The 26174-nt window shown below is 48.1% G+C and overlaps 1 protein-coding gene across 2 annotated transcripts; it reads right to left on the reverse strand.

The window, feature by feature from the left end:
* Positions 1–1036: 1036 nt before the first annotated feature.
* Positions 1037–25113, reverse strand: PLEKHD1 (pleckstrin homology and coiled-coil domain containing D1). Of its 2 annotated transcripts, XR_011809704.1 has the most exons (14): positions 23450–25113; positions 17832–17925; positions 17220–17309; positions 16640–16716; positions 13233–13324; positions 11062–11114; positions 9082–9176; positions 8181–8274; positions 6917–7095; positions 6038–6170; positions 5255–5399; positions 3228–3377; positions 2809–3075; positions 1037–2606 (listed from the first exon to the last, which is right to left on the reverse strand). XR_011809704.1 is itself a non-coding variant. In XM_038180397.2 (13 exons), the coding sequence occupies exons 1-13, from the start codon at positions 23596–23598 to the stop codon at positions 2915–2917; spliced, it is 1512 nt and encodes a 503-aa protein (XP_038036325.1). In that variant the 5' UTR covers positions 23599–25113; the 3' UTR covers positions 1037–2914. The 2 variants fall into 2 exon arrangements, 1 of the variants encoding a protein (XP_038036325.1); XM_038180397.2 differs by having other exon boundaries at positions 1037–3075.
* Positions 25114–26174: the final 1061 nt, after the last annotated feature.

The following is a 26174-nucleotide window of genomic DNA, read 5'->3' on the forward strand; positions in this document are numbered from 1 at the left end:
ATGCCAGGCTAATGTCCTGAGCAGAAAGCCTGCCCACCCTCTTGAGGTAAGAGCCACGCTCTGGAGCTGGAAATTGCCACCAGCCTTCATCCCGTGTGCCATGCGCAGTCACGCATAGCACACCATTCATCCTTTGTTACTGACTTCTGACCCCAAGGGCACTTTCCATTTCTTGTCCACTTTCTCTGCTTTAGAAGCAGCAAACACAGGCAGCAGTGGGGCCGGCGCTGCCTTCCTTTCTGTCATGTACTACTGAGTAACAGCAAAGGGCTGGGGGAGCGAGTGCCAGGGGATCTGCCAAGCCCCTGCCCGTGAAGCAGGAACCTCTTCTGCACCAGAGAGAAACAGCCTGGAGGTGTCCTGCAGCTCCTGGACAAAATTAACTCTTACCTTGGCCTTAGCAGGAGGTGCTGTGAAAAAAAAAAAAAGTAGGTAAGAGAACCAGTAGGCTTCATGTTTGGTGTGTCTGCGCATTAAACCGTTTTTTTAAAAAATGCATCTCCAAAGGGGTGAACGGGGAAAGTCACCAGAGGGAGGAGAAGTTCCCAGATGGGATGACTGCTAGGGAGCTCACAGGGTCGGGGCTGGCAGGCTCCTCTGCAGGGCCACTGGCTTCAGTGAGGTGGCAAGCACATCGCCACAGGGGGCTGAGGGCACGGCTTGGTGCTAATGGGCATCCACCGGCTTTGGGTAAGCAAGCAGATTTCTGCTCTAGATTTCACATATCCTGCCTCTAATGCTATATACATTTTAAAGTGCAGAGGCTCAACATAGTAAATAAGGTGGAAGCAGGTAGCAAGGGTGAAAGCGTTTTACGTACAGTCCTTTTGGAGGTGACAGTGAAGCGCAGCAAGTACCCTGGCAGTAAATGTGTGTCACGGCGATTTGTCTCAACTCCTGCAGAGGCAATTTAACGTCATTTCAGTAATGGTGTGTCAAGAACACGCAGGAATTCATTCTAGCATTTGCATAACTTTTATTTATTTATTTATTGCTGTCAATATGCAGGGTAAAGGAAGACCCGCTGTGGCCGCCTCCTGAGTACAATAATTGTGTAAATTCTGATGTTGTGGCATTTGATGGTAATAGACCAAAGGGGCTGCATTCACAAGCCACTGGGTGATTTTCCTAACTGCCTGGGCTGCAGATGCATTCTTTGGCTGTACTCTTGTCTGTACTTTCCAGCACCACACAACAAAGACCTTGTAACTGGAAAATAGCCAGATATGATGTTAGGGCAGTGCAAAGGGAAAAAACAGCTCTGGACTGGTAATGAATGAATTTGGTGGCCAGAAGCACAGCCTGGGGCTGGCCTGTGTCACAACCCACCACACAGGGCAGGCTATCAGCCCCTTGGTGTCACTTGGCACAGAGGGCATGTGTAATACCCAGGGGAACTGGTGAGTGTTACAGCCCTGAGAAGCCCAGTAAACCTGCACTTCAGATTCCCAAGCCCCTCTACTGCTAGATTCATCACCTTTGTATCTTTTATGGCTTTGTTTCCTGATTTATATCACAGGGATAAGTGTCGCTGAGTGTGCTTGTCATGGGCTCTGTGAGTACTAAGCAGTGCTGATAGTATAGCACAGATAATTATTAGCCAGCTACTTGCATAAAGGAGTAGTGGGAGAGGCTGTAAGGTTTGCACAGCAAAGCCATCCCTCTTTTGTAACATACAAGATAACCACCTGCAGGCCAAATCCTCTGCTGTAATAACCTCGTGGTGAGCACTGGGGAACACACAGAGGCCAACCAGAAGCCCACCGCTGAACAAGCTGCCCCCAGCGCCTCTCCCATTCCAGCCTTGACTTGCTGGAGGCCCAGGCTGCACCAAGATAGCCCAGGCTGCAACTAAGAGAGCTGGCAGAGAGCAGTACAAAGTCCTGGGTACAGACCATTCACTGCAGCCCACACACAGGTGGATTTTCCCACAGCTGCACTGCCCTGACATTCTGCTGCTGACAGCGTTTAAGTTGCAAAGTGTTGGCAGGTTTCATTGCTGGACAGTCCTCATCCACCTGTCCTGAAGCTTGTTTTCCAGAGGTGATGAGGAAGCCACCAGAGCTGAGTCAAAGACTCCTACACATTGAACTTGCCTGTAGATAGCACCTTCTGTACATAGCTGTGCTCCTCCTCCCAGCAGCGACACGGCCAGCTGTTCCAGTGCAAAAAAGTGCAAAGGTGGCCTCAGGATGTTGTAACCACAGCCAGCATAGCATTACCCTCCCTCCAGCTTGCAGCAATGCTGCTGAGTTACCTATAGGATCTACTTTGCACGTGATTCTTCTTGGAGCCAAATCCACAGCATCCCCAGGTTGCCTTCACCTTGCGCTGCTACTGCTTGCTTGAGATGTTGCTGCATCAGGAGCTTGCCCCGTGGCTGATATTACAGCCTGTGCCTGGGAGGCTGGGGCTGCTGCAGTCTTCAAGAAGTGTGCCATGAAGCATGCCCCATGGAAGTGCTGATGAGCAGGGGTGCTCAGCGAGCCAGTTCCTAGTGGAGATCAGGCAAAACAGGGCAAGCTCTGCCCGGCTCGGGTGGCTGCTCCAGCTGGACCATGGACTAACGACGGGTTTCTCAGAAGCACTCGTGTCGGGCAGGCAGACTAGGCAGGAAAGAAAAGAGGCACTTCCTAAGCTAAGGTCTGTGGTCACTGTCACATGGTATCTTGGCAAAACGTAAGCAGCTGAAGCTAAGAGATGTGATCTGCAGTGGTCAGCAGGGGAGGTCTGCCAGGCTACGGGGAGCATCCAAAGTAAAGCAAAGCCACTAACTGAGGGAATTGCCTACACACAACTTCGCCTCACCTTCCTCACCAAAGGACATATCTCCCTTCTGACCCTAGTGCCTGATGGCTTAGCTTTTGCAGAGCTGAATGGCAAGTTGAGATCAGAAGTCCCCTCCCAGCAAGAGTCACTTTTCGTTCCCTGAAGCTGAATCTTTTTGTGACCTCATGATTTGGTAGAGAGTCTCGCGGAAGTGGTGGTGCCGGCTCAGTCTTTTGGCTGCCTCCTTCAGCTCCTCAATGTTTTCAGCTTCTGCATGCGAGAACATGAAGGACTGGGACTGCTTCACTGAAACAAGAGCAGCACAGAAAGGTCAGCACGCTCAGCCAGGGACACAAACCCAAGTTTCAACAGAGCACACAAGCTTCTACTATCTGAAGTAGATAGTAGAAGCTATCTACTTCTGCAGGACATGGAGGAAGAAGTTGCCCGGTACCTACAGTCATTCCACGAAGTGCTGGTTCTCCGGCGGTGAAGGCGGCAGCTCTTTATGCGGCGAGTGGCAGCCTTGTGGATGTACACTGAGTTCTTCATGATCACAGGCATCTTGGCCTCCAGCTCAGCGTTGCGGATGCACTCTTCAAAGAACCCTGAGGAGAGGACACCTCTGTGAGCAACGAATGACACTGCAAGCAAAGAACCAGTCAAGAGGAACTGCACCTGCTGACAGACTGAGCCAAGTGATGATGTTCAACACTTCCCCAGATCTTCACAGACAAAAATCTATGAAGCTCCAGAACATCATCAAGTTTGGAACAACAGAAATCTCCAGTGCCATAACTCAAATTAGAGAAAGAATGGCAACCATCCATTCCCCCTTAATACTTTCCACAGCTTTCCAATCCTTTCCATTTAACTGCTGGAAGGCAGTTTACTCTCCATGATATTAAGATTAAATTTATCAGCTGTCTCAAAACAGAGAGCTCTGAAGCCTGGCTGGTTGCATTTTCCTTGAAGAAATTCTAAAGCCAGAGAAGCCTAGCTGGGGAAATAGAGGAGTTAGAAACACTGTCATGCACACCCAGGTGTGCCGTGCGTGGCCAGGGATTTCTTAATAGCACATGCACACATTACGGGCTCTGTGCAAAGCCCCACATCCACTAAACTCAGACAATGCTTTCCTGTCCGTAGCAGTTGCTTTTCCTGCCCAGGTTCATTTCCTTTTTCATTTCCTTTTTCCTGCCCAGGTTCATTTCCTATGGCCTTCTCATGGTCTAATCATTCTCTTCAATTTCTCTCTTGCTGCCCTCATAGATTCCTGCCTGTATAAAAAAGCTGGTCATCTTGCTGTTCGCAGGGCTCAAATGCTAATGCTCCCCAGCTCTGCTGTCAAAGGGCAGCAGAGAGCTGCAGCAATCACCTGCAAGGACTGAGCAATCTGTGCTAGGACTGGTACTAAAGAAAACATTGCTCTTTTGAAGAAAAGAGCCTCCAAACTTCAGAAATGTGTGCCAGGAGACATTCGGTGCCAAAGGTTACTTGCGGTTGCCCTGTGCAGGTAGCTCAGCTCTGATTGAAAGCTGAGCTCAACACAGCTATTTTAGCTCTGTATTCTTGCCATGGCTCCTCACTGCTGGCATGAAGTTCAAAATCAAGTCCTTTGCCTCAGTTTAGGAATCTGATGGAGAAACTACTGAATAATGTTTTATATATACATATAGTGCTCAGAATGCCACAAGACTTTTTGATTTTTTCCCTCCTGGCCCAATACATCCACATTTCACTGCAATGAAGCCTTAACTGTACAGACACAGCATCTCTATAATGGCTTCCCCCTGCACTACACTTGAGGATGGAAAACAAGGAAGACTTCTCCCAGATTAAGCTGTTGATATCAATTTCCAAACATGGCTCAAGCCAGATTCCAGGCCAGCACCCCATCTTAAAAAAGCAAACAGACAGGGATAGGCTGCAGGGAACCTGAGGCTTACACCTCACCCGTGGGTTGCAGTTGTCTCAGCACAGCAACGCTGGGCTGATGCAGTGATTCAGCTCTGACTCAGGATCCAAAGTTTACCTGCTTGCTGACCTACCAGCACATTGCTACAGCAGCCGTGGTGCTCCTCACACTACTGATGTTCCAGGAAAGAGGTCTGAGAAAAGAGACTGGGGGAACCAGAGGACTCCCATAAACTCAGGCCAAGTCAGTCTTTCCAGCTCTGCCACAACTTCCCCGTTTGACCTTTTGGAAAGCATTTACTCCTCTCTCTGCCACTAGGTTTCTCTTCCACCACACAGGGAAGGCTGGAATAATTTTTCACTGCTTTGAGGATGAAGCACCAAGTGTCTGCATAGCACATTTTGACTCCTCCAAAGGGAGGTGGAGTTGAGGTACAAAGAGCCGGGAGAGAGCACCAGGTGCAGCCTTGCTAATTTGGGAACCTCTTTTTGAGTCTGGAAAGATGGGTACAAATATTTCCTCTTCGGGAGCTTGCTCATCAGTACAGAAGATGGATGACTGACTTACTTCTCAAATGGCTGACATCTGCTTTCATCTTCTCCTCTTTCTCCTTGTTGCGATCCAGAGAATTTAAACCTTGCTCCAAGCGCTGCAACGCTTCCTCAGCTTCCCTCAGTCTCTTCTCCAGATCCATGCGCATCTTCACCTCAGCCTGAGGAAGATGAAGAGAACAAGAACTCCTGAAAACAGCTTGTGTATCTCTCCCTGAAACTCACAAGGCTTGCAAGGGACATGAAGCAGACGAAAATTTAAAAAAAATAAAATAAAAAAAAAAAAGTAAGTGAAACAAATAGAAATAACATAAGACAAAATAATTGTTCCTCGTGTCTTCAGATAATCTGAATTTGAAGTCCAGATTATTTTAGGAATTCTCCCTTACTCTGAATTTTCTTTTCACATCTGCATTCTCATTGTATGAACCATGTGGAATCAGAGATGGCATTTCAGCACATGAATTCATACCTATGCAAGTAGCTGAAGCTGAGCAAGAACAGGAGGCCACCTTTTCATCTGAGATGAACTTGAGATAAAGGCAGTCAATTCCCAAAATGGGGTGGGTAGTTCTTAGTTTCAGAAAGAAAATACAATAAAAATTAGAAATAAAGGATAATATGAGTAGTAGTTTAGCAACTGAGAATAACTCACACAGCTTAGGTCAACTCAGCTTTAGTTTGGCCAAGTGAGATGCTAAAGGATAAGAAAATCTTGGAGGTGCAGAGAAAAGATGAGATGGGGGATGATCTGAAAAGGAGGTGCGAGACCTGAATGTGTGACAGACACGGGTGGTACCTTGAGATCCCTCTCTGTCTGCTGCTTCTCTGCAGTCAGCTCTGAGAGTGAGTTCTGCAGCGCCTGTGACTGGGAAGAGTAAAACTCCCGCTCCTCCTCCAGGGCTCGGGACCTCTCCTCGTTCTCCTTCATCCTGGTGTATGGCAAAAAGAAGATCACCATCCCCACCCCTGCACAACTCAGAGAGGAAGGGGCTCAATGCCGTGGTGAGGCACATTTAACTACCTGGCTACCCTGAGCAAAGAAGCACTAAAGGGAGCATTATCTGCCTTCCGCTTCAATGACACAGGCCTGGCTGGAGAAGTAGTCAGTTCTTGAACTGTGGGATCCATCCTCAAACTGCCCTCAAAGAGGTCCACGAGCACGAAATACTTCTAATGGACAACTGCATGAACACTGAACAGATTCATAAGTCTCAGTCCTGATGTGAAAGGTGCAGGCCCAACGGCAGCAAGGAGTTCAGTGGCCCTTCCTCACTCTGCCCATCCTCTCTGAAGCATTCACAACCTGAACTCCTGACGTGGGAACTAGATGGGCTTCCAGCCTTGTTCTGTGCTGGCAGCTACAAAGTAAGTCAGCAGATAGCCACGTCATTTGGCACCACAAATCCTGACCAAGGCAGAAATGTCCTCTTTCCTTTACCACAACCAGAAGTTGAAATTATGAAGTCTCTCACCTGTCTGCAGGTCTCAGGGTCAATATGGGAAGAGTTTTGAAGTGATCCTAGTTTAAAGCCTGGAAATATTAACTATATTCTTTATGACTGCCTCCCATCTGCCATGAAGAAAAACTACCTCTTTTCCCACAACACCTTTCCCACTGGAAGGCATCTTGTTCCACCTCCCTGTCTCCATGTAAGAGCCCCTGACCCCACTTCACCTCTTCTCTGCCAGGAGTTTCTCCTCCAGAAGCTGTTGCATCTTCTCTTCGATCTGTCGCAGGCTGCAGTGCAGTCCCCAGCTGGGGCTTTGCTCCTTGTTAGGGCTGGTTGGAGGTGGGAACTGGTTTTCATTTTCTTCCATCATCTCCAGCATTTGCTGCTTTTCCAGGGAGAGCTCCTTGAAGAAGGACAGAACCTATGAGCATCAGTCAACTCTAATATTTCTGCTCCTTTTCCTGCCTGGCACCTTACTGAGTTCCTCCACACTTACATTCAGATTCCTCATTCAAATTAAAACCAGAGCAAAAAATCTGTTGTTTTTTTTTTTCCCCCTTAAATCTGTTTTCACCATAGCCTTTGCTATGCAAGTGGGAGAGAACCTGGAGGCACCTGGAGTAGAAATGCTCCTTCCCTAACTTTCCAGATCTTTTTTCCTACCCACAACTGTGGGAGAGGAGAAAACTTCAGGAGGAGCATCAGATTTTGGACCAACTTTCAGGATCTAACAAGATCATTAAAGATGACATTGAGGCTTCAGCAGGCTAGCTGTGTGGAAACTTTGCAAAAATAATATTAATTTAGAAAAGCCACTTTTCACCTGTCCACCAGAGCAATACTGAGTAAATAAAGAGTTTTATATATCAGCACTCTATTTCCTAAATTGCTGTACAATATATGATTCCCTGGGAACCATGGTCCAGTCTATGAATGAGGAATGCCTCACTGCTGCTCTAAGTCAGGGCTTACGGAGCTGCTGTTCAAAAATCAGAAAGCTCCCACAGAAGATTATAGCCTTGTTGGCCAAAAGGGCTCTGGGAGTCTCTAGTCCAGCCTCCTGATCAGAGCAGGCCTGTTAACACAGCAAGATTTGGTCAGCTGTGGCTTTGTATGGATGAATCTCAAAAAACTTCCAGAACGGAGATCCCTCAACCTCTCCCATTGCCTGTTTGGTAGAAAATCTCTCCCAGTGTTCAACTCGAGCTTCCCAAGCTACATGTTATGGTTATTGCCCTGCAACACTTCATCTGGCACTGCTGAGAAAGGTTTGGCTCTGCAGGGCTCCTCGTCACTTCCAGTCATTTCTGAAGAGGATTTTGTCCCTCATATCATCTACTGAATGAATCGGTTCATCTGCACAGGGCTTAACTCTGACACTAGCAGATGTTGGATTCATTCCACGGACAGCACTGCTGTCAGTCCTGGTCAGTTGTCAAGGGCTGTTCCCATAACGCTGCCATTCAGCGCGGAGAAGCGGTCACTCACCTCTAGGGTTTTCTGTAAAGACTCTGTCAGGCTTCGCAGCTCTTTCTTTTCTTCCTCCACTCCTTTAAGGGAGCGGGCTGTGAGCTCTAGCTCCCTAAAGAAGCAGAAATGGTGACAGCTATTGCAGGGGAACACTAGCCCTGCACACTCGGACTGTGCAGGCTGTGGACTTCTAACGCAGGGCCTGCTACTGGTGGCTGGTATGGGCACTGTGAATCAGGAATTTCAGACAGGAGTGTGCCTGACCTGAAAGCATCACACCTTGAACACACCAGAGGCATCCAGGGACCTGGCTGTGCCTCCTGATGGTTAAAAGAGAGCAATGGCAAAAAATGCCCTTTTCAACACTCAGAGAAAACCACTTGGATCTTCCCTTTTCTAAACACATTTGTTACTACTACTTTGTGTAGTGTAAGTCTCAGAAAGACAAAATTATTCTTGAATAATTTATTATTCAAAAATTATTCTTAGTGAGACAACTTCAACCTCCACCCAGTGTCATCCAGCTGAGCATGAAAAACCAGACTGAGATGTCTGGAGCCTGCATGGCTGGTGAGAATATCAGTTGTATCAGGTGCTGAAATCCTCCAGCACCTGTCAGTTGCCATACTGCTCCAGCTAGCCTGAGGACTGCTCAAGTCCCAGCTCGTTGGAAATGATGTTGCTGGAGGCCTGAGCAACAAACGAAATTAAGCTGTAAACTACTGGTCACACAGCTGATAGCAAATGCAAGTACTCAGATCTCAGCCATTCCTCTTGTGGTCAATAGTGCATTTACCTCTTTTGTACACAGACAAAATCAGTGGCTTTTATTTATGTGTGGCCTGATTCACAGCCAAACTAGTGCTTCTACTGAGGGAGCCGGTGTCCTTTCCCTGCCCTTTCCAGTTTGCTCCCTTACCGCTTGATCTGCTCCTGCTCCAGCCGCAGCTCCCGTACCACCTCTTCAAACTGCTGCTTCTCCGCTTCCAGAACCTGGTTCAGGCGTTCCAGTTCCTAGACCAAAAAAGGAGACAGGAGGGTACTCTGCCAGCACACTTAAAAGTCAGGAGCTGGTTCCCTGTTAACAAAGCCTGTCACTTTTCATGTGCACTATGCAGAGCCATCAGGTGTCTGATTTCAGCACACTTTTGTCCAGGGGCATTTAGAAGGAACTAGAGGTTGGTTGACCTGAGCATGCTGCCTGCGAAGATCGGCTCTGCTCCATGCATACAAAAGGTCCAAAGCCTCCTGGGAAAGGTGGACTCTACAAACACATAGCCTTTCTTTCCAGGCACCCACGTGTGCAGGCACAAAACCTGGAGAGGAATACGTCAGCATGGTACTTGTACCAGCTCAAACATGGCACTTGTACCAGCTCAACCTCGTTTTCCATTCCCATCGGGACAGGAAAAACACAGACCGCACAGTTACAGCTTTGCAGTTTGGTCAGCCTGTCACTTTGGACTAATAGAGCACTGCTTAAAGATTTCTGATTACCTCAAACTAGCCACATAGGGTGAAACAGTTTCTTCTAGGAGAAGCTGTCATACCAAGACCTACCAGGGGCATTTACCAGCCTTCTCTCCATCTGCAGAAGAGGAGATGGGGACAAAGCACAGCAAGGGTCCATCTCCTGCCTTAGCTGCTAGGCAGATCTCCTGCCGCAGGCCCACACAGGTCACAAAACAACACTGGTGCCAGATAAAACTCATAAGACTCTTGATCCGTGACACGCACGTGACTCTTGCACCACATGCAGAGACATGGTTCAAGCTGCTTTCCCAACATATTGCTCTGAAGCCTCCAGGCTCACAGCAGGTCAGACCACTGCAGTCCTGTGAGCTACGTAGTCCTCCATCACAACAAAGTCCTTCACGCTAACCTGGCCCCATCTGCTCCTTGTGGGCCATGAAGATACCATGAATGGCTTTGTAAGGACAGGGATTTGTTCCAGAGTCCTTGGACAAGAACATTTCCCTCCCTGTGGCTGCAGGTAGTGCAGCAGGTTACCTCACCAGATAGGGATGTCTCCTTGTAAAGGCAGAAATAGCTTAGCACTGGAGAAATGTCCAAGCCACCAAGTGTCCTTTAGCTCTACAGAAATGTAGGCAGGAAAAGCATAGGCCTGAGAAGTCTAGGTCAGCATTGCTGTCTTTTGCCAAAGAGGGGCCACAGTTGTTCTGGATTAATTGGAGAAGAGAACACGTGGCAGTTTGTAAGACTGCAATATGGTGATCTGTGTCCCTGAGGGTCATATAAGAGGAAAATCAATTCACAAAGCAACTTTGCAATAACTTTATGATGGTGGTATAAAAACTAGTATAGATTTGGTGTAAATATATGAATGAACTGTGTTTATTAGATTAAACAAAAAGGTTAGGAATAGCTTGAAAAACAATAATAAGCTTGATCAATTAAGGTATAAAAGACTGGTGCCCTGGTCTTTCTCTAGAGCAATGTTTGTTATTCTCCCCATCTCTGTTGAGTCCAAAGAACAAACCTGATTGCATTTTGTTGCTCCTTCTTTCTCACAATGACATCCCTACACTAGAACAATGTCAGGTCTGTTTTCTAACTCTGTAGATGGACAAGTCAATTGTCACAGCCTTCTTGAATCCAGCAAAGAGCAAGTATTCAATTCACCTGGAGACATCAGCAGGTGAGGGGTGCAGCAAACATGCTGTGTGGAAACAGCCTGGGACAGGAGATCAGGGACACTGCTCCAGGGCCGATCCCGTGGCACAGCCCTTATTTCTCTTTTCACCCACAGTGCCCAGGGAATGGCAGGAAAATTTTGGCTCCACTGCCTCCCTGTCTGGACTCTGGTGTGCCCTCAAACCAGCAGCAAACCTCCCAGCCCTGCCCCATGGAAGCAGAAAGGAATTGGTTTGACACTCACCTCTTTCTGCTCCCTCTGCAGACACAGCTCCTCTGTTTCTTCCATCAGCTTATCTGCAAAAACACACACACACAAAGGCCAAACACAGAGAAAAGCAATTTATATCCCGGGGATGTTTATAAGCATGAAGCACTGACGGGAGCTTGTAAGCGCAGCGCTCCCTATTGCTCCATGCATATCTGTCTGAGAGGCTCCAAAGGCTGAGATGACACTAATGGGATGCTCGGTAATTTCCCTCCTGCCAAATAACTTAAACTAAGCAATCACATTAATGTGTGCTGCATCTAAGGGTTCCTCCCAAGTGCATTAACAAACTAACCTTCACCACCCTCTAGCTGAGCTAGGAAAACATCCTCAGCTCCGCTTCACAAATAAGGGCTAAGTGGGCACGCAGGGTCACTCACAGCACGGCAGCAGGCTGTTCTCCCCATATGTCTCAGTGCCCTGCCCTTGCCCTCCCAGCACATCGCCCTTTCCTTTAACCCCTCTAGGTTAAACTGGGAGAAGAGGTCTCACAGCCTCCCCCAAGTCTAGAGGGGCCTCCAAGGCATCCTGCAAATAAATTCTGCTGAATGCACGGCGGGCTGCTGCCCATACAAACCAACCTCTCATCATACTAAACCTCACTAGATTTACTAGATCTTACTTTACTAAATTCAGTGAGAGAAAAACTTTGCCCTGAAGTCAAAGGCCTATGGGGTACATGATGAAATGTGTGAAGTAGACAGGCACATGGGTGGTTTACCTTGGATAAGGAAGGTATTTAGGTTTGTTATTAAGCTGTGAGGTAAAAAACACTGTGGTCTGTTAGAGTTACAATATGCTTTGAACCAATAGGAAAAAAAAAATATTCTGGCAAAGTTTAAGTTGTCTCTATTTAACATTGCACATAAACATGGTTAGGACAAAAGTATAATCAATTGTTTTGTAATATGAGTGTAAGGGGAGTTAAGTCAACAGAAAACAGCACTGATGTTTTATTCTGGTGATCCTAACTCATGTGAATCATTCTACGTAGATGTTAGATGGCTTGAGACTAAAAAGATGTGTTAAATAACAATCCTTTAGAGCTATTCCCCGCAGTGACGTCTTAAAGCCTCTTGTTCATCATGTTCCCATTACACACGCTTTGAGTAGAGGCTTGCTTGTTTTCACAACTGACTTTGGGTTTAGTCATAAAGATTGATAGCTGGGTTTTGTTGTTAGGTTTCTTTGTTTTGTTTTACCATACGGACATAAATATCTAGAATAGCTTTGTGTGCGATTGTGAAGAAGGATTATCTTAATATATTTAAACAAAACTAACTGCAAATAGATTATAGTTGCAGAGCCTGGAGAAATCAGTCCTCTGGGAAACCTGGATCCCAGCTGGGCGAGGAGGGGAGATGGAAGGTAACCCCATGGGGACGCAGGAAATTCCCCAGAGCAGGGATGAAGGGCAGTGTTTCTGTTCTCCAAAGATCCTTGAGCTGGTGCCAGTAGCAGTGCCTGACCTCAAAACTTAACTACAGGATGGACACAGATCACTGACGATGAGGTTAATGAGGCAGAAACGTCATCAGTTAAATAGGAATAAATATAGAATTGCTGTCAAAAGAAAGTAACCAACTGTGAAAATTCACCAGCTGAGGATAATCTTGTCAAGGACCAAAAAAACACAGTGAAATATGTACTTTACATTCCAAGTAACTCTGGTTTGCCACAGAGTGCTTTCTCCTCCGTCCCTCCATCACCTCCTCTTTTATCATACTGTGATCCTCTTCAGCCTTAAGCAATTTTTTCTGCTCTGGTGTTTGCATAACAACATTTTAACAAAAGTTTCTAACTTTCCACCTGTCTCTCCAGGTCCTCCTCTCAGCAGTCCCTATTATCTCTGTGATCAATGTGTAAGGTGTGGAGCCACAGGGCAGAAAGGCTATTGCACCTCTCTTGAGGAACGCTCCACTTAACTTAGGAGGCATCTGGGGTAAAGAGGCTGCTGCCCCTTGGCTCTTGCTCTAAGCAATATGGGGAGTGACGGCTGCACCTCTCAGGGCAGTCAGAGCACCCAAGGTATTGCTATCCAGAGGTTGGTTTCTGAGTAGGGAATTGGACTACGTAACTTCCAGAGGTTTCTTCTAGCCAATCGGCTATTTTGGGTTTTACAGCGTTTAGAGGCAAGAGTTTCCTACCTAAATATTCCTGTTTCTCCTTGGCCAGCTGCAGTCCCTGGGCCTCCAGGCTCTCGATCATGGCTTCTCCCAGCTGGGCATTCTTCCAGGTACTAGAGAGAGCAGACAAAGCAGACGGTAAAAGAGAGCTAAGGGTCCCACAGAGAGAGGCAAAGGGCTCAGCCTAGCAATCTACCAAGGAATTTAAGCACAATCTCTCAGTGGGGATCGTGATTCTCTAAATGTTTCTCTGCAAGTGACTTGGAGAACTTTTCCTGATGTTCAGTAAAAGGAAGTTTACAGGAGCTGTATATCAATACCACACAGCTACTCAATTGTTTCTCCAGTGCTTTGGAGATTTCTATATTAAACCTAGTCCTGAACACCCTCCAGACCAACCCAGCACATGCATAGCCTCCAGCTGCAATAGGATGTACCTGGAACGCACTAAATGAATCCTAACTTCTCATAGACCAGTGGCATTGTCTTCTGCTTTTCCAATATTTTGCTGGTTTAGCTACTTTTCCACTTCAAACATCAACTACTTATTGTCCCCTTCCCACAGCCTTGTATCCTCAGCCTTTCTAGTATCCATCCTGGAACCAATCAATCCCTCCTCCACTCAGTTTGTACACCACTAGAATTAGGTGCCTGGCCCTACATTGAGGTAAGTGCCTCTCCCTGTGAAAGCATTGAGGAACCAGAGATAAAAAAGCAAGATGAGAAACTGACAAGTACAGAGAGTTAAAGGCAGCAGGCATGTTCGAAGAGTACCTTGCATTATTGCAGCACCACTGGCCAGAGGATCTCAAAGTCTCTTGAAAACGTTATGAAACTAAGCTGCATAAAAGGCCTGTGGAGCCGATGCCCATTAGGGACTGAGTTGATGGACAGAGTGGGCTTCAATACCTAGACTAAGTAACGAAGGACACTGATGTACAAATCAAAACAGAACCAGGGTTTGCTGTTCACTTCTATCCACGTTCCATTAGCAAACAGCACCTACATACATAAAATACATGAAATGCATATGTAAAATCAATTCCAATCTATTTATATAGGTGCACATACAGGAACAGCAACTGCTGCCCAGAAGTTTTGTCATCTTTGTTAAATCATGAGGGAGCCTATGAATATTAAATACCTGTAAGCTTTCCTGCATCAGGCCTCTTTGTGAGCCATTGGAGACTGTAGCCTTTTGGAAACTGTAAGTTGGCAACCTCTTACAAAACAATTTCAAGGCAGCCTGTACTTTGTCTCTTGCAAAAGCCAAATACATTAAACACACATTACCCCAGGGACCAGGCAACTCACACTACGAGCAACCCAGACACTACCTTGTGCTCTTTGCAGGCAGCTGGGTTTCTTTTCAGCTAACGAGCATCTAGGATATTTCCAAAGTGCAGAGGAAATTAGAATGCTAATTAAAAAGGTGATGTTTTGCCCACAGGTAGACATCTTCAACCTGAGTGAGAATATGTGGGTGTGAATGTGTGTTTTTCTACTAATGTGCTCTGATGTAGGAAGAATCTGATCCCAGAGAAGCCAACAGCAAACAACTCAAGCAGGGGAGATAGAGTTTATCATATAATTACATGGAGGGTTTTAAAATGGCTGCAGCTTTTAAGGGGTCTATTCATTAGATTTGTTTTTTCAGCGTTCCCTCCCCAGCCTGACACATTTCCCTGTCTGTAGCTCAAAGGTAGCAACACCCACTGCTGTGTAACTTGCCAGATGTAGCCATAGCACTGCAGTATTTAGGCTTTTATTCCTTTTATCTGCTGGAACCAGTGCCTGAGTGCAACCACACCTGTAGGGAGGTGCAGGTGCTCACTATGGCTGAGGGGGGAACAAACTAGTGCTTTGTTATTTTGTTCTTCTTACCACATGAGCTGTTGTTAGTAAAAGCCACGTTGCTTGAAGTGCTGAAAAGCACAGCATCAGAAAGGCTGATGCTCCTTTTGCAGATGGGTGTCCATATTCCAGTCCTTTTGAGGTGGGGACACATCTGCAGCTTTGCCTGCATTTTACCTTTCCTGGGAGTATCCACAACCTGCTTCTGGAGGCACTTAGTACTTTGTGGTCCACAGGGTACATGGACCATGCTCCCTCTACGCAACACCCCTGGCTGGTTCATCATCTGTATATGGGGTGAGGAAACAGGGGACACAAAGTATGGCCCCACAGGGAGACAGACTATCTGAAGGCAGAGCTGCCTCAGTAGATGGTGTGAGGGTCAAGAGCTTAGTTTGTCTTAGAGCAACAGAGATAGGGAAGGGACCTTTGCTTAGGAGACAATAGGAAGCAAGTAGGAAATGGCATCATGAGGGATTTCACACACATCTAGTCAGCAGTAGAGGTACCTGAGTCTGAGTTGGCTCTTACCCTGAAGTAGCTGCAAATATCTTCCAGAAAATGAGGGGGAAACAGGACAATCCCATTTTTATCTCCTCTTTTTTTTTTTTTTTTGTCAATCACAAAGCAAAATGATTTCAGCAGCACATCACGTGCTCACATGTGGTATGGCAACGGTTGGCACATTGCTCAGAATAAGCTCTCAATCTTATCCTTAGCTGGCCACATCCCAGCTCACGCCTTTCTCCCCACAAAAGAGCTGGTGATTTCTTTCCCATTGCCCACCAAGTCTCCTGGTAGGCTGTGCAGGGACTGCCACCATGGGCTTTTGTACTCCCACCTTGGTGCTTTTTACACACTAACATAAGTTGTGCAATCACTGTTTGCTGTCACACAAAGGCCATCATTGGCACTAACTGAGCAGCACAGGGGCTGCATCACCATCTTTCTCCACTGCAGGTTGCAGAAGCAGAGAGGGGAAGCCACCACCCCATTGCCTGTTTTAAACTCCAGTGCTGGGATATTGGGGCAAGGCCTGCAGAGGAGGTTGGTTCTGAAATGAGCAGCCAGGCAGGGCTTGCTTGTGAGAGCGCCATACAAACCCCTTCCCTCCCACACGCACTTCGGAGGCAAATTTGGCCCCCAAGTTACTGCCTATCCAAATGGTAGGCTTTGCCCTACAAGTTTCTTGCTCTGCAATTTTCTACCCATCCAGGGAAATTCACATCCCTTTTTAAGCACTGCCTCTTCCTGCACCTGCTGAGACTCAGAGCTTCTGCTAAGCCCCAGGTCCCACATCTCTGAGACCAGGGAGAGGGACAGCAGGTGCCAGGTGACAGCCCAGGTTTGTTAGCCAAGCATCACCACACTGCACGCCGACACAGGAAGCTTTCTGTCAGTTTTACGGTGTTGGTATTTTAGGAAAGGATGGACCCAGGAGGCAAGTGAGGGTCTCGCTGGTCTTGGGGAGCTTCTCTGCCTCCCCACAGTCCTTCTAGTCAAGCTTTTTCCTCTTTATCCCTTATATGTCTACAGAGCAGATCAAAGAGAAGAAGGAACAGAAAGCAGCTTACACTTTTCCAGACTCCTGCAGCATCTCCAGCCACTGAGCCTGCTCAAACTCTGACTCGGCTGCTAGAACAATGTTACCCTGGAAGAGGGAAGGGGAGGGGAAAGAAACCCAGATTAGAGAGGCTGGTGCCTTACACCCAGGGCATGAGCTGCACACAGCTATGACAGGAGGAGGCTCACACCTCTGCGGGAGGCATCACGCCAGAGCGAACATGGCCCAGGCCTACCACACATACGTGCTTGGAAAGAGATGCACGCAGCAAGAGCTTGTAGAAAGAATAAAGGGAGAGGGGGGGAATAAGGGGAGATGAGCTCTTGGGCTCCCAGATTTCCATATACTTGTTTTCTAGTATACTATAATACCTGCTGTCAAAAGGAGGAAATTTCCTTGTTGGCTGTCAAAGCAGGGGCAGTAGCAAAGCCTTGAGGGGACTTTATATGCTAAGCCACCCTCTCTCCCAGGATAGTTTGGCCAGAGAGGGTACACAGACATTGGCAGAGTAGGAAATCCAGCTCTGCTCATGAGCAATAAGTGTTTTGGGGTTTTGTTTTCCTTGAGAAAGAAAAAAAAAATCTACTTACGTGGAAGTCTTCATGAGAGATCTTTATGGCGTAAGGCATGCTGGGCTCTTCTTTGGGTTCCACGATGCAGCCCCCTAGGGGTATGACGCCCTGGGGGTGAACCAGAGCACTCCAATCAGTCAGTAAAGTCAAGTATCACCCTTAATTAATCAGGAACTGAACCACCACCCTTGGTCATTGTGGGCCCCTGCACTGCCTTGGACATCCCGGGGGGGGGGTGATACACACAGCTCCCAAAAAGCAGAGGGACTCCCACCACCACCACCAGGAGACCTCCAAGTGGAAAGACATAAGCTGAAAGGACATAAACACGCATTCAGCTTGGAGGGGAGGTTGCTGGCTAAAGCACAGAGGTGGGGAGATGTTTTATCAAGGAGAAGGTGATCTCTTGACAGGGGCAGATGCTGTGGAGTGGTAAGTTAGCACAGAAAGGTTGTGCATCCATTACCCTCATCCATAGGTCAATGCCCCAGACTGACACAACTCTCACTTCTTTTTGGAAGCTTCCCCAGATCTGCAAGCTTGTGCCTTACCTGTACTTAACTTGATAATCTAATGAAAAAGAGAAGCTAGGAATAGAGTAACCCTCTTTCCCTTGCAACCACCGCTCACCTTGGGGTGGATATTGAAGTACTTATTGCTTTCAAAGTTCTTCTTCTCACTCTCAGCATAGTAGAGCAGGAAACTCTCCTTAATGATGAAGAACCTGTAAGACAGAAAAGAAACAAAACGCTGCTAGAACAGAGCTATTGGTTCACAGCACAAGGAAATGCCCACCTATAGCTGCTTTCTGAGCAGAGAAGTTGACCAGTCCCACCCAACCTTCATGCGGGCTGCCTCAACTTCCATCCAAAGGCAAGTGCCAGTGCTTAACAGTAAGCACTAAGTTCCAGTGCCTTGTGCTTCCACACTGCACACGCTGGTGTTGAAAACAAACTATGGCATCATTTACTGGCAGGGGAATGGGACAGCAGTCTGCATCCAAGACAGGATCCCAGCCAAAGTGTTTTGATGTCTTGACCTGTGTGTATTCTGTCTAGCCTACATGGTGGCTTCAACCTCTTGGAAGAGAGCTGCTCCTTTCTTTTAAAGGCTCTCACGTGGGCTAAAAGCAACTAAAACTTGTTTTTGCAATCAGCTCCCTGCTGCCCTTTGTCCTCCCATTGTCCCTTGCCAGCATAAGCCAAGAGGAAAGTGTTCCCACTGTAACACTGAGTCATATGGCAGGGAGAGCCACAGGGGAGCATCCTCAAGCGACTCTCAAGGCAATGCGTTCGTCATGAGAGCACTCAGAAGCAGAAATAAATTTTAGAGATATTTTTAAGCAGAGCTGTTGGCAAAGTCTCCTGACACTGGCCTTTGTAAATAGAAAGGAAATTGAATTTTCTTCTCATATGCACCACATTAAGATGTGCCTTGTTGTGCCTTAGGTATGTTCTGACAAGCACTGCACGGTAGCCACAAAACATCACAGCACCTGTAAACCAAGCCTCTAATTTACTGGAGCATGTCCTAAAATTGTAATTAAAGGAGTTCTGCTTTTAGCCTAGTTGGATGTTCAAAATGCCCCTAGGAGAGTGCCTCTTAGAAAACTGATGTTGCATTTACCCTGCAGGCAGTGGCACAGGGAAGAGAGATCTGACTTCAGTTCAGCCTAAATACCTGCAGCACTCAAACTTGCTGAAGAGCAGCTGGAAGGATGGAGACTGGTTTAGTAGGGAGCTTTCAAACGAGTAAGTGACGAAGAAAACGTTTTGCACTGTTCTGTAGAAGGACCTGCAGCAAGCTGCAGGCTGTGGGCCTGCTTCAAAATGTTTAAGCGTGGCCGTCATTGAACACATTGAGCACATTTACACCCAGGTATGTTCACAATGCACAAAAACCAGCAGAAATTCAGATGCCCTGAGTTTTTTTCCTTCTCCTTGCCCACTCATTTGTATCCATTTGTGTTGACAGGGGAGGTGGGAAGGAGCAGCCAGCTTGCTGCCTCAGCAGGACACTTTCTTCTCGCCTGATGCTCCAGGAACATCACGGTTGACTGCCTGAGCTCACTTCTTGTTCCCAACCACAGCCTTGCAAAACCTCTCTGGACAGCAAGCGTGACAGTGCAAAAAAACACTCTTCTGTGCTGAGCTTAGGTAGTTAGTAGAGGACCGAAAGGGTGCTCGTGCCCCATGCAGCCAGCCCAGCAAGGTCCCTGAGGAGGAACTAGTACCACTCGCCCTAGTACTGCATCTCTAGCCAGCACCACAGAACAGTTCTCGTGACAGCAGGCAGAGACATGGAGAAGCATCCCAGAGAAGGGGGGCAAACAGCTCGCACAGCTCTGAGACCCAGGCAAACACAGGCCATTTGGCAGATCTGGCACTAGGAGACATGCCTGATGGCGTGGATTCACCCAGGCTCCACCTCTGTGTGAAACAAGGATTGGTGTTTTCTGGTATTTTTGCGTTAACAGAAAAAGAAGCCGTGACTCCTGCATCAGGATCAGAGACGGATCATAATTTTTCGGATTCTCAGTGTTCCTGATAATCCCCGTATTACAGGTTATGCTCCAGTGGAAAAACAAACCAAAACAAAAACAAGAGCAAAGCCCAGCACTGATCTCCCAGAATTGATGTGCCTCTGGCGGATTGATGAACTTTCAGCTCCCTGACCTCATGGATGCAGAGAATCCATGGGGATTTGGAATGAAAACAGACTAAATAAGAGTTTTAAAAATACATTAAATAACAGGGGGAAAAAGGCAAATAAGGAAGAACACTGTAAATCTGGTTAGCTGGTGGGCTGCTGCGTTTGCTTATATTCTCTTTTCTATCCTTACCGGAAAGCCAACATCTAAAAACTCGAGACCACCACTTCAGCTTTGACTTTCAGGACAAACTCTCTGTACAAAGATGCAGGGGTAATTGCTAACTGGGAGAAGGGAAGTTGCAGGACTCCAGAGGCAGATGGCTGCAGCAGCACCCAGGTGAGCAGGAAGGCCAAAGATGACCGAGGGGGAATGGGAGAGACACCCCAAGGAGTGGGCCTGCGGGGCTGGGGATGCTGGGCTCGTGTCTGAATTGGGCACAGGTGTGACAAGGAAAGAAGGGGGAGTGGAAAGAAGAGGGAAACCACTGAAATGGCTGTGTAATTAAACTGGGATGGGGAAGAGACAGCAACAAGCAGTGACTTGGTGTGAAGGCAGAGATGAGGTCTGCCAGGATTAGGCCTGCCAGACCCACATGGCAGGCAGAGATACTGATCTCTGGAGACAGAGCGCTGTCTTTGTATCACAGAGGGCTAACGAGATTAATTAGCTAATCTTTGAGAAAGTTTTTGAAGCGACAGTGGCCCAAGCTAAGTATTTACATTACCACACTGCAGCAAGCTGGCTACAGGTCTCTGGGCACCAGCCCAGGAGCACACGCAGCAGATCCCAGCCCCACTCCCTCTCCCTCAGGACAGATTGAGAAAACTACAGGAAAAGGACACAAGTGCTGTGTTTCCCTCCTTCCAGCAGCAGCCTGGCACCTCCAGTGGGTATCAGCACATCTGAGAGGTGTCAGCACACTTTGCCTTTTGTTCTGTACTCTTTTCAGTTCCCTGTGTTCCTCCTTGCTGTGGACGGCCACTCAGCAGGGACACACCTCGGGCTTTCATTCTGGACTCCACTGATGCTGCTGCCCATACAACGTGTGTACCAGGGAACAGCCTGAACTGTGTGCTCTTGGCTGGAAGGAAAAGTGAGTGAGGCTTTATGGGAAGAGGAGGAAAGAGAAAACAGCTTTCTGAAGCCAGAGAGCACTACTCTGAGAGATAGGATGCTGCTAATGAAATCCCCAAATCGGGGATTTCAATCACTAAGTCACCACAGCTCTGGACACTGTGCCCGGTTGTTTTCCTCTGATTTTTTTTTTTTTTTATCCATTCAGTCTCCACCCTTCCTTTAAACAATTGGTTTTCTTCTCAGCACCTCCTGCAGCACTGTTGCTACAGCCAAATGAATGGGATCGAGCCAGTAAACATAGTGCAGCTCTTAAAAGCCACACGGAGTGAGTTGCATGACTGATGGCCTGACGTGATCGATCCTCCTGCTTATCTCCCTTCACTTGGAAAGGCTTTCCTCAGGACAGGGACTACTACCTCTTTCTAGTGCAAAATTATTTCACAGCAATGGTACAACCTGTAAATACTAAATAGATAAAGTGAGACAAAATAGATAAAATCCAATATTTCAGGACAAAATCTGCATTCCTCAGAGATCAGATCCCCATCTGTATCTAGCAGTAGTTTGTTTGTTTTCTTCTTAATTTAACCAGAAAGGGAAACATCTCTTCTTCTTTTCATAGAATAATGCACTTAAGCAGCTGTGCCTTGCTGGGTGCATGGGGTGCGAAATGGATGAATTGCTCCTCATCCCCACCCCATAATGGCTGATGGACAATGACACACAAGACTTTTGAGTTTAGAGCGAACCAGTTCTGTGCCAAGAACTCTCTCTGCTTTCAGAGGAATTTCAGCAAACACTCCAAGCTGTGGCACGGCACATCCCCAGACACAGCTGTGCCAGAAGCTCTGGGTTCCTCACGCAGGACCAGCACCCTGGAGCCCGTACCCAGCTGCATCCATCCATGGTCTGCCAGGGCCCAGGAGCCACCCCACTGGGTCTGATGGGGCAAAAGCCAGGCTGCAGAAGAGCCCGATGTGCTGGGACTCCCCCAGGTAAACCTGTGCCTTCTCTGGCCCCTCCGACCCCGAGGCAGGAGGGCACCATCACACTGCTCCGTGTGCTCCCCCTGCCCTGTGCTGATGTCTCCACTCTCTCTGCTGCCAGGATCAGCCCATCCTTGGACCAGCTCTCCCTGCCCTCATCACTCCTCCAGTCCCACAGGCTTTTTGCTGTGGAAGCCACTCCTTAACAGGAGTCATCTCCCATTTACCAAACACCTTCCTGTCCCTGCTCCCCCAGGACCCCCAGTGGCCATGCTTGCAGCCAGCCTTCCACACTGCCCCACGCCTGCCTCCCCACATCCTCCCTCCCGCCATCACTAAAATATTTACAACTTGCTGAAGATGGGGATGACTTCTAGGAATAGAACAGCACTAAATAAATAATGACAGAGAGAGAGCAGAGCTGGGCCATTTGCCTGTAAGAAATTTTGATTAGGAAGAAAACCTTTTAAGAATGTGTCCTCCATAGCAAATTACCTTTCCCCTATGTTATTTTGCCCATTTCTCAGCAGCACAGTCACGTCAGCTTCCAGACACCATTCATTTAAATAGCAGTGCTTGTGAGCTGAGCAGGGAACACCGACACAAATTCTGTCCTTGGTGAAAACAGGCCATGCTTTCAGGAGAAAGAGCACAGCATAAAACCTGCACGAGTCCCAGATAGCCACAAGCACAAAAGCACTACTAAAGTACGCTTTGATTCCTTGTGTCGACACTTCAGCAAAAGGCTGTGCTGCTTTTCAGCCCCAGGGGTAGCTCGGGCTTCCTGGGCCGCCTTTTGTTAGCAACTCATTTCTGCCTTTTCCCAGGGGAAAGAGGGGAAAAAAGGAAAACAGCATTACTTTGTGTTTCTGGCACAGTTTCCTCTGCTGATATCTACCAGAGGAGGTAGTACTACCAAGCTACCGAAGGAGGGCCGGTACTATTATCCTCCTTCTAAAGTTCATGACAACAGCTCCTGGGTCACAAAATCTCTCTCTGACAGCAGCAGGGTGAAAATGCAAGTTTCTCGGCTGCTGGCCATGAAACTGAGTGGCTTGCCAGTGACACCTAACAGCAGTGACATGAGTCTGCCTCCCAACAATGCCAGAGGGCTTAATCCCTTGGGTCATGTACCCCCAGTGAGCAACGAAAGCGAGGCATGCCACGTTCCTGTGCTCGTACCCGTACGTGACCAGCCCTACCTCATCATTTGACAGCTGCTCTCCCGAGAGGCCCAGTGCTTCACGTACAGAAGTTGTGCCAGCTTTGCACCTCAGGCTGACCCACCACTTTGGTGCAATAGGTTGTACTTCTGCCCTTGGCAGTGTGCTAGCAAACCTTTCAGACCCCTTTCAGGATGCCCCGTGGGCACACTGGGGTCTGTGAGGCAGGCACAAGACAGCAGGGAAGCTCTGCCAAAGCTTCACCCCTCGTCCCTGCCTGGCTGGCTGCACTTGAAGAGTCTGAGCACAGAGCCAACTCAGCCCAGCACCCCTTGGCTCTGTATTTCACCCCAGCGCCCCGCAGCTTACCTCCTGGACCACTTGGCCGACTGCCTCCCAAAGGGTCTCTTCCAGAGCACGCCGTACAGCTGCACTTTGGTGCTGATGTCCAGGGCATCCGAATCTGCCTGGTCCATGGACGGAGAAGGGGACACGGAGCTGGATTTTGAAGCAAACATCGCAGATGGGTTTGGTTCCAACTCCCCCCTCTGCTTGGCAGCTCCGGGAAGCCGATTAAATGCGGCGAACCAGAAGGATGCAGCCAGCCACGCCGGGCGGCAGGCGGAGAGACTGGGCTACGGTCTGAATCAATACCGTGGCTGCTCAGCACTCAGTCAGTAATTCGCCCTGATGCACAGATGATGAGAGTCTCCTCATTGCGTATGGCTTCCCGATGCATTAAAGGCAGAGCACAACCCAGCCCAAAGAGGAAAAAAAAAAAAAAAAAGAAAAAAAGGAGCAAAGAAAGCCTGAGATCAGGCATACAGGAGACAGACAGCTCACCAGACAGAAAGCAATACCATAAGCCAAAGGACCTCTGCACCAAAGGCAGCCTGGAAGGTTATTTCACTTGACATTGCAGCTCCCCAGGCAGGAACCAGGGCAAGGCGTTTTGCTGTCAGGCATCCCTTACTCTGACGCACACCCCAAAATCTCACGCTTGGAGGCAGCTGCTTCTCATTTGTCCTGCAAAAAAGGGGAGCAGAGCAGGAGCCAGCGAGCTCAATCAGCTTCTCTCTGCCCTGGGGAGGATTTTTCTGTGCCAGGCTGGCACAGCCCACCCTGGGACATTGACGTGGCTGCTGGGTCTGTGCTGGGCAGCATCCAGGCTACGTGCCTGCCTCTTCCTTAAAGGGCTGCTCCTGCTGGGAGGCTGGGGATCAGAGAGCTGCCTCCCCCTGCATTTTGGGGTCTGCATATGGCAGGCACAGCTCCTGCCCTGCCTCTTGGGTTCCAGCTGCTCCTTGGCCACAGCAAAGGTGCAGGAATACGGCACAGGACTCAGGTGAGCCTCCACTCATCTCTCAGTCAGCACTCACACAACGAGATTTTGGTTCTGCTTCCTAGACGCCTCGCTTTGGGGTCTCATGTAATCAGTACAGATGCATACATGCTGTGAGACAACCCCTCCCATTTGGCCTGTACCATCCCATTGGTACTGACGTTGATTGCCAATACACCAGTAGTGCTGTTGTTCAGAAGCAGCACCCCGCAGCCCTACAGTTTAGGACCAGGGGATGTGCCACATCACAGCACTGGACAGGGGCCTGCTCAGCTTTGCCTGGTGACAGAAAGCAGGAGCTTGGCGAGCGTGTGAAGCCTCTGAAGCTGAGGAAACAGCCTGCCTGCTGGTCACAGGCTGCAGCTGGTGTGGGAGAAGTTACAGAAGCAGGTCCCTGATAAATGTCGCTATCAACAGCCTGATGAGAGTCAGCAACCCCAATGCTTTGTTACTTACCCTGGCTTTTTAGACCACACAGCATGTGTCGGGTAGCATCACAGCTCAAAGTGGCATTGAGGGACAGGGTGGAGAGCAGGGGGCAGCAGCATTTACTGCCTCATCTCACCTGAGCCCCAACTCCTGAGCACCTCGCTGTGTCAAAGGGAAGCAGCATTAGTGCTGTAGTGACCATCCCACCCTCTGCACTAAAAACCAGAGCTTCAGGAGAGAGGAAAGTTTTCCTGGAATTATATTGCACAAATTTATTATTATCATAATTATCATTAAATAAATAAATAATAATAATAATAATAATAATAATAATAATAATAATAATAATAATAATAATAAAGTATCCTGGGCCCAGCAGCACCGCCTTAACTTATAAGCACACAGGGAAAAGCCAGAGAGCCCCTGCATAAAGATGTCTCTGCCCCTGGACACCAGCACCGACACAATGATTTATAGCAGTGACCTGTAGCAAGGAAAAACAGGCCTTCCTTCTTTTTATTTTAGAGATTAAGAGAGAAAGGATGGCTGTGGCTCTCAGTGCTGGAAACGCAGGTATTGTCTGCCCTGAGGCCTCCAGGCCAAGCGAGGCACAGGGCAGTCACAGCGCACTCATCACAGGAGGCAGCTCCAGGGGAGGGGAAAAGCAACTCTCTTACATCAAGTCTCCAAAACAGCTAAAAACAGGCAGGAACTAGCAATGCTAGGGCAGGAATTAGCAGCAGGGTGAATTCTGTAACCACTGATGCCCGGGACAAAGCAATTTGTAAAAACAATGGCACACAGCATCTCCAGGGTGCGTGTGCTAATCCAGCTACACTGGGTGCCTGCTTGAGGGAAAACGCAGGAAAGCAACCCAACAGGTTGCAAGTAAGGCAAGCAACTTCTCTCTCACAAACAAGGGCCCAAGGGCCAGCTTACAGGTTTCTTGGCATAACTTCTGCCAGGTGCCAAACTTACTTCCACCAGCCAGGAATTAGAGACCGAAATAATAGCCACATAAAACCTGGTAGGGGAAAAAAAGGACCCACCACAGGGCAAGCAGGGGGAGCCAGGTCCTGCAGAAGTGTCCTCTCCAAATCCCAGGAGACAAAGGTCCTTCAGGAAGCACAACTGAACAACCTTGTTTCTGATATAAGATCTTGGTGAAAAATAACAGCCCCAAAGCACAGACATTTATATGATCCGTTTGGGTTTAACCTGGGGGCTCATCATTTATAAGGGCAGAGGAGGGAAACCCAAGCACATTGGGCCTCAGCAGGATAATCATCAAACAAGTGCAAAAATCAAAGCATGGTCACGGCC

Source organism: Anas platyrhynchos, chromosome 5, assembly GCF_047663525.1.
Source record: "Anas platyrhynchos isolate ZD024472 breed Pekin duck chromosome 5, IASCAAS_PekinDuck_T2T, whole genome shotgun sequence".
NCBI lineage: Eukaryota > Metazoa > Chordata > Aves > Anseriformes > Anatidae > Anas > Anas platyrhynchos.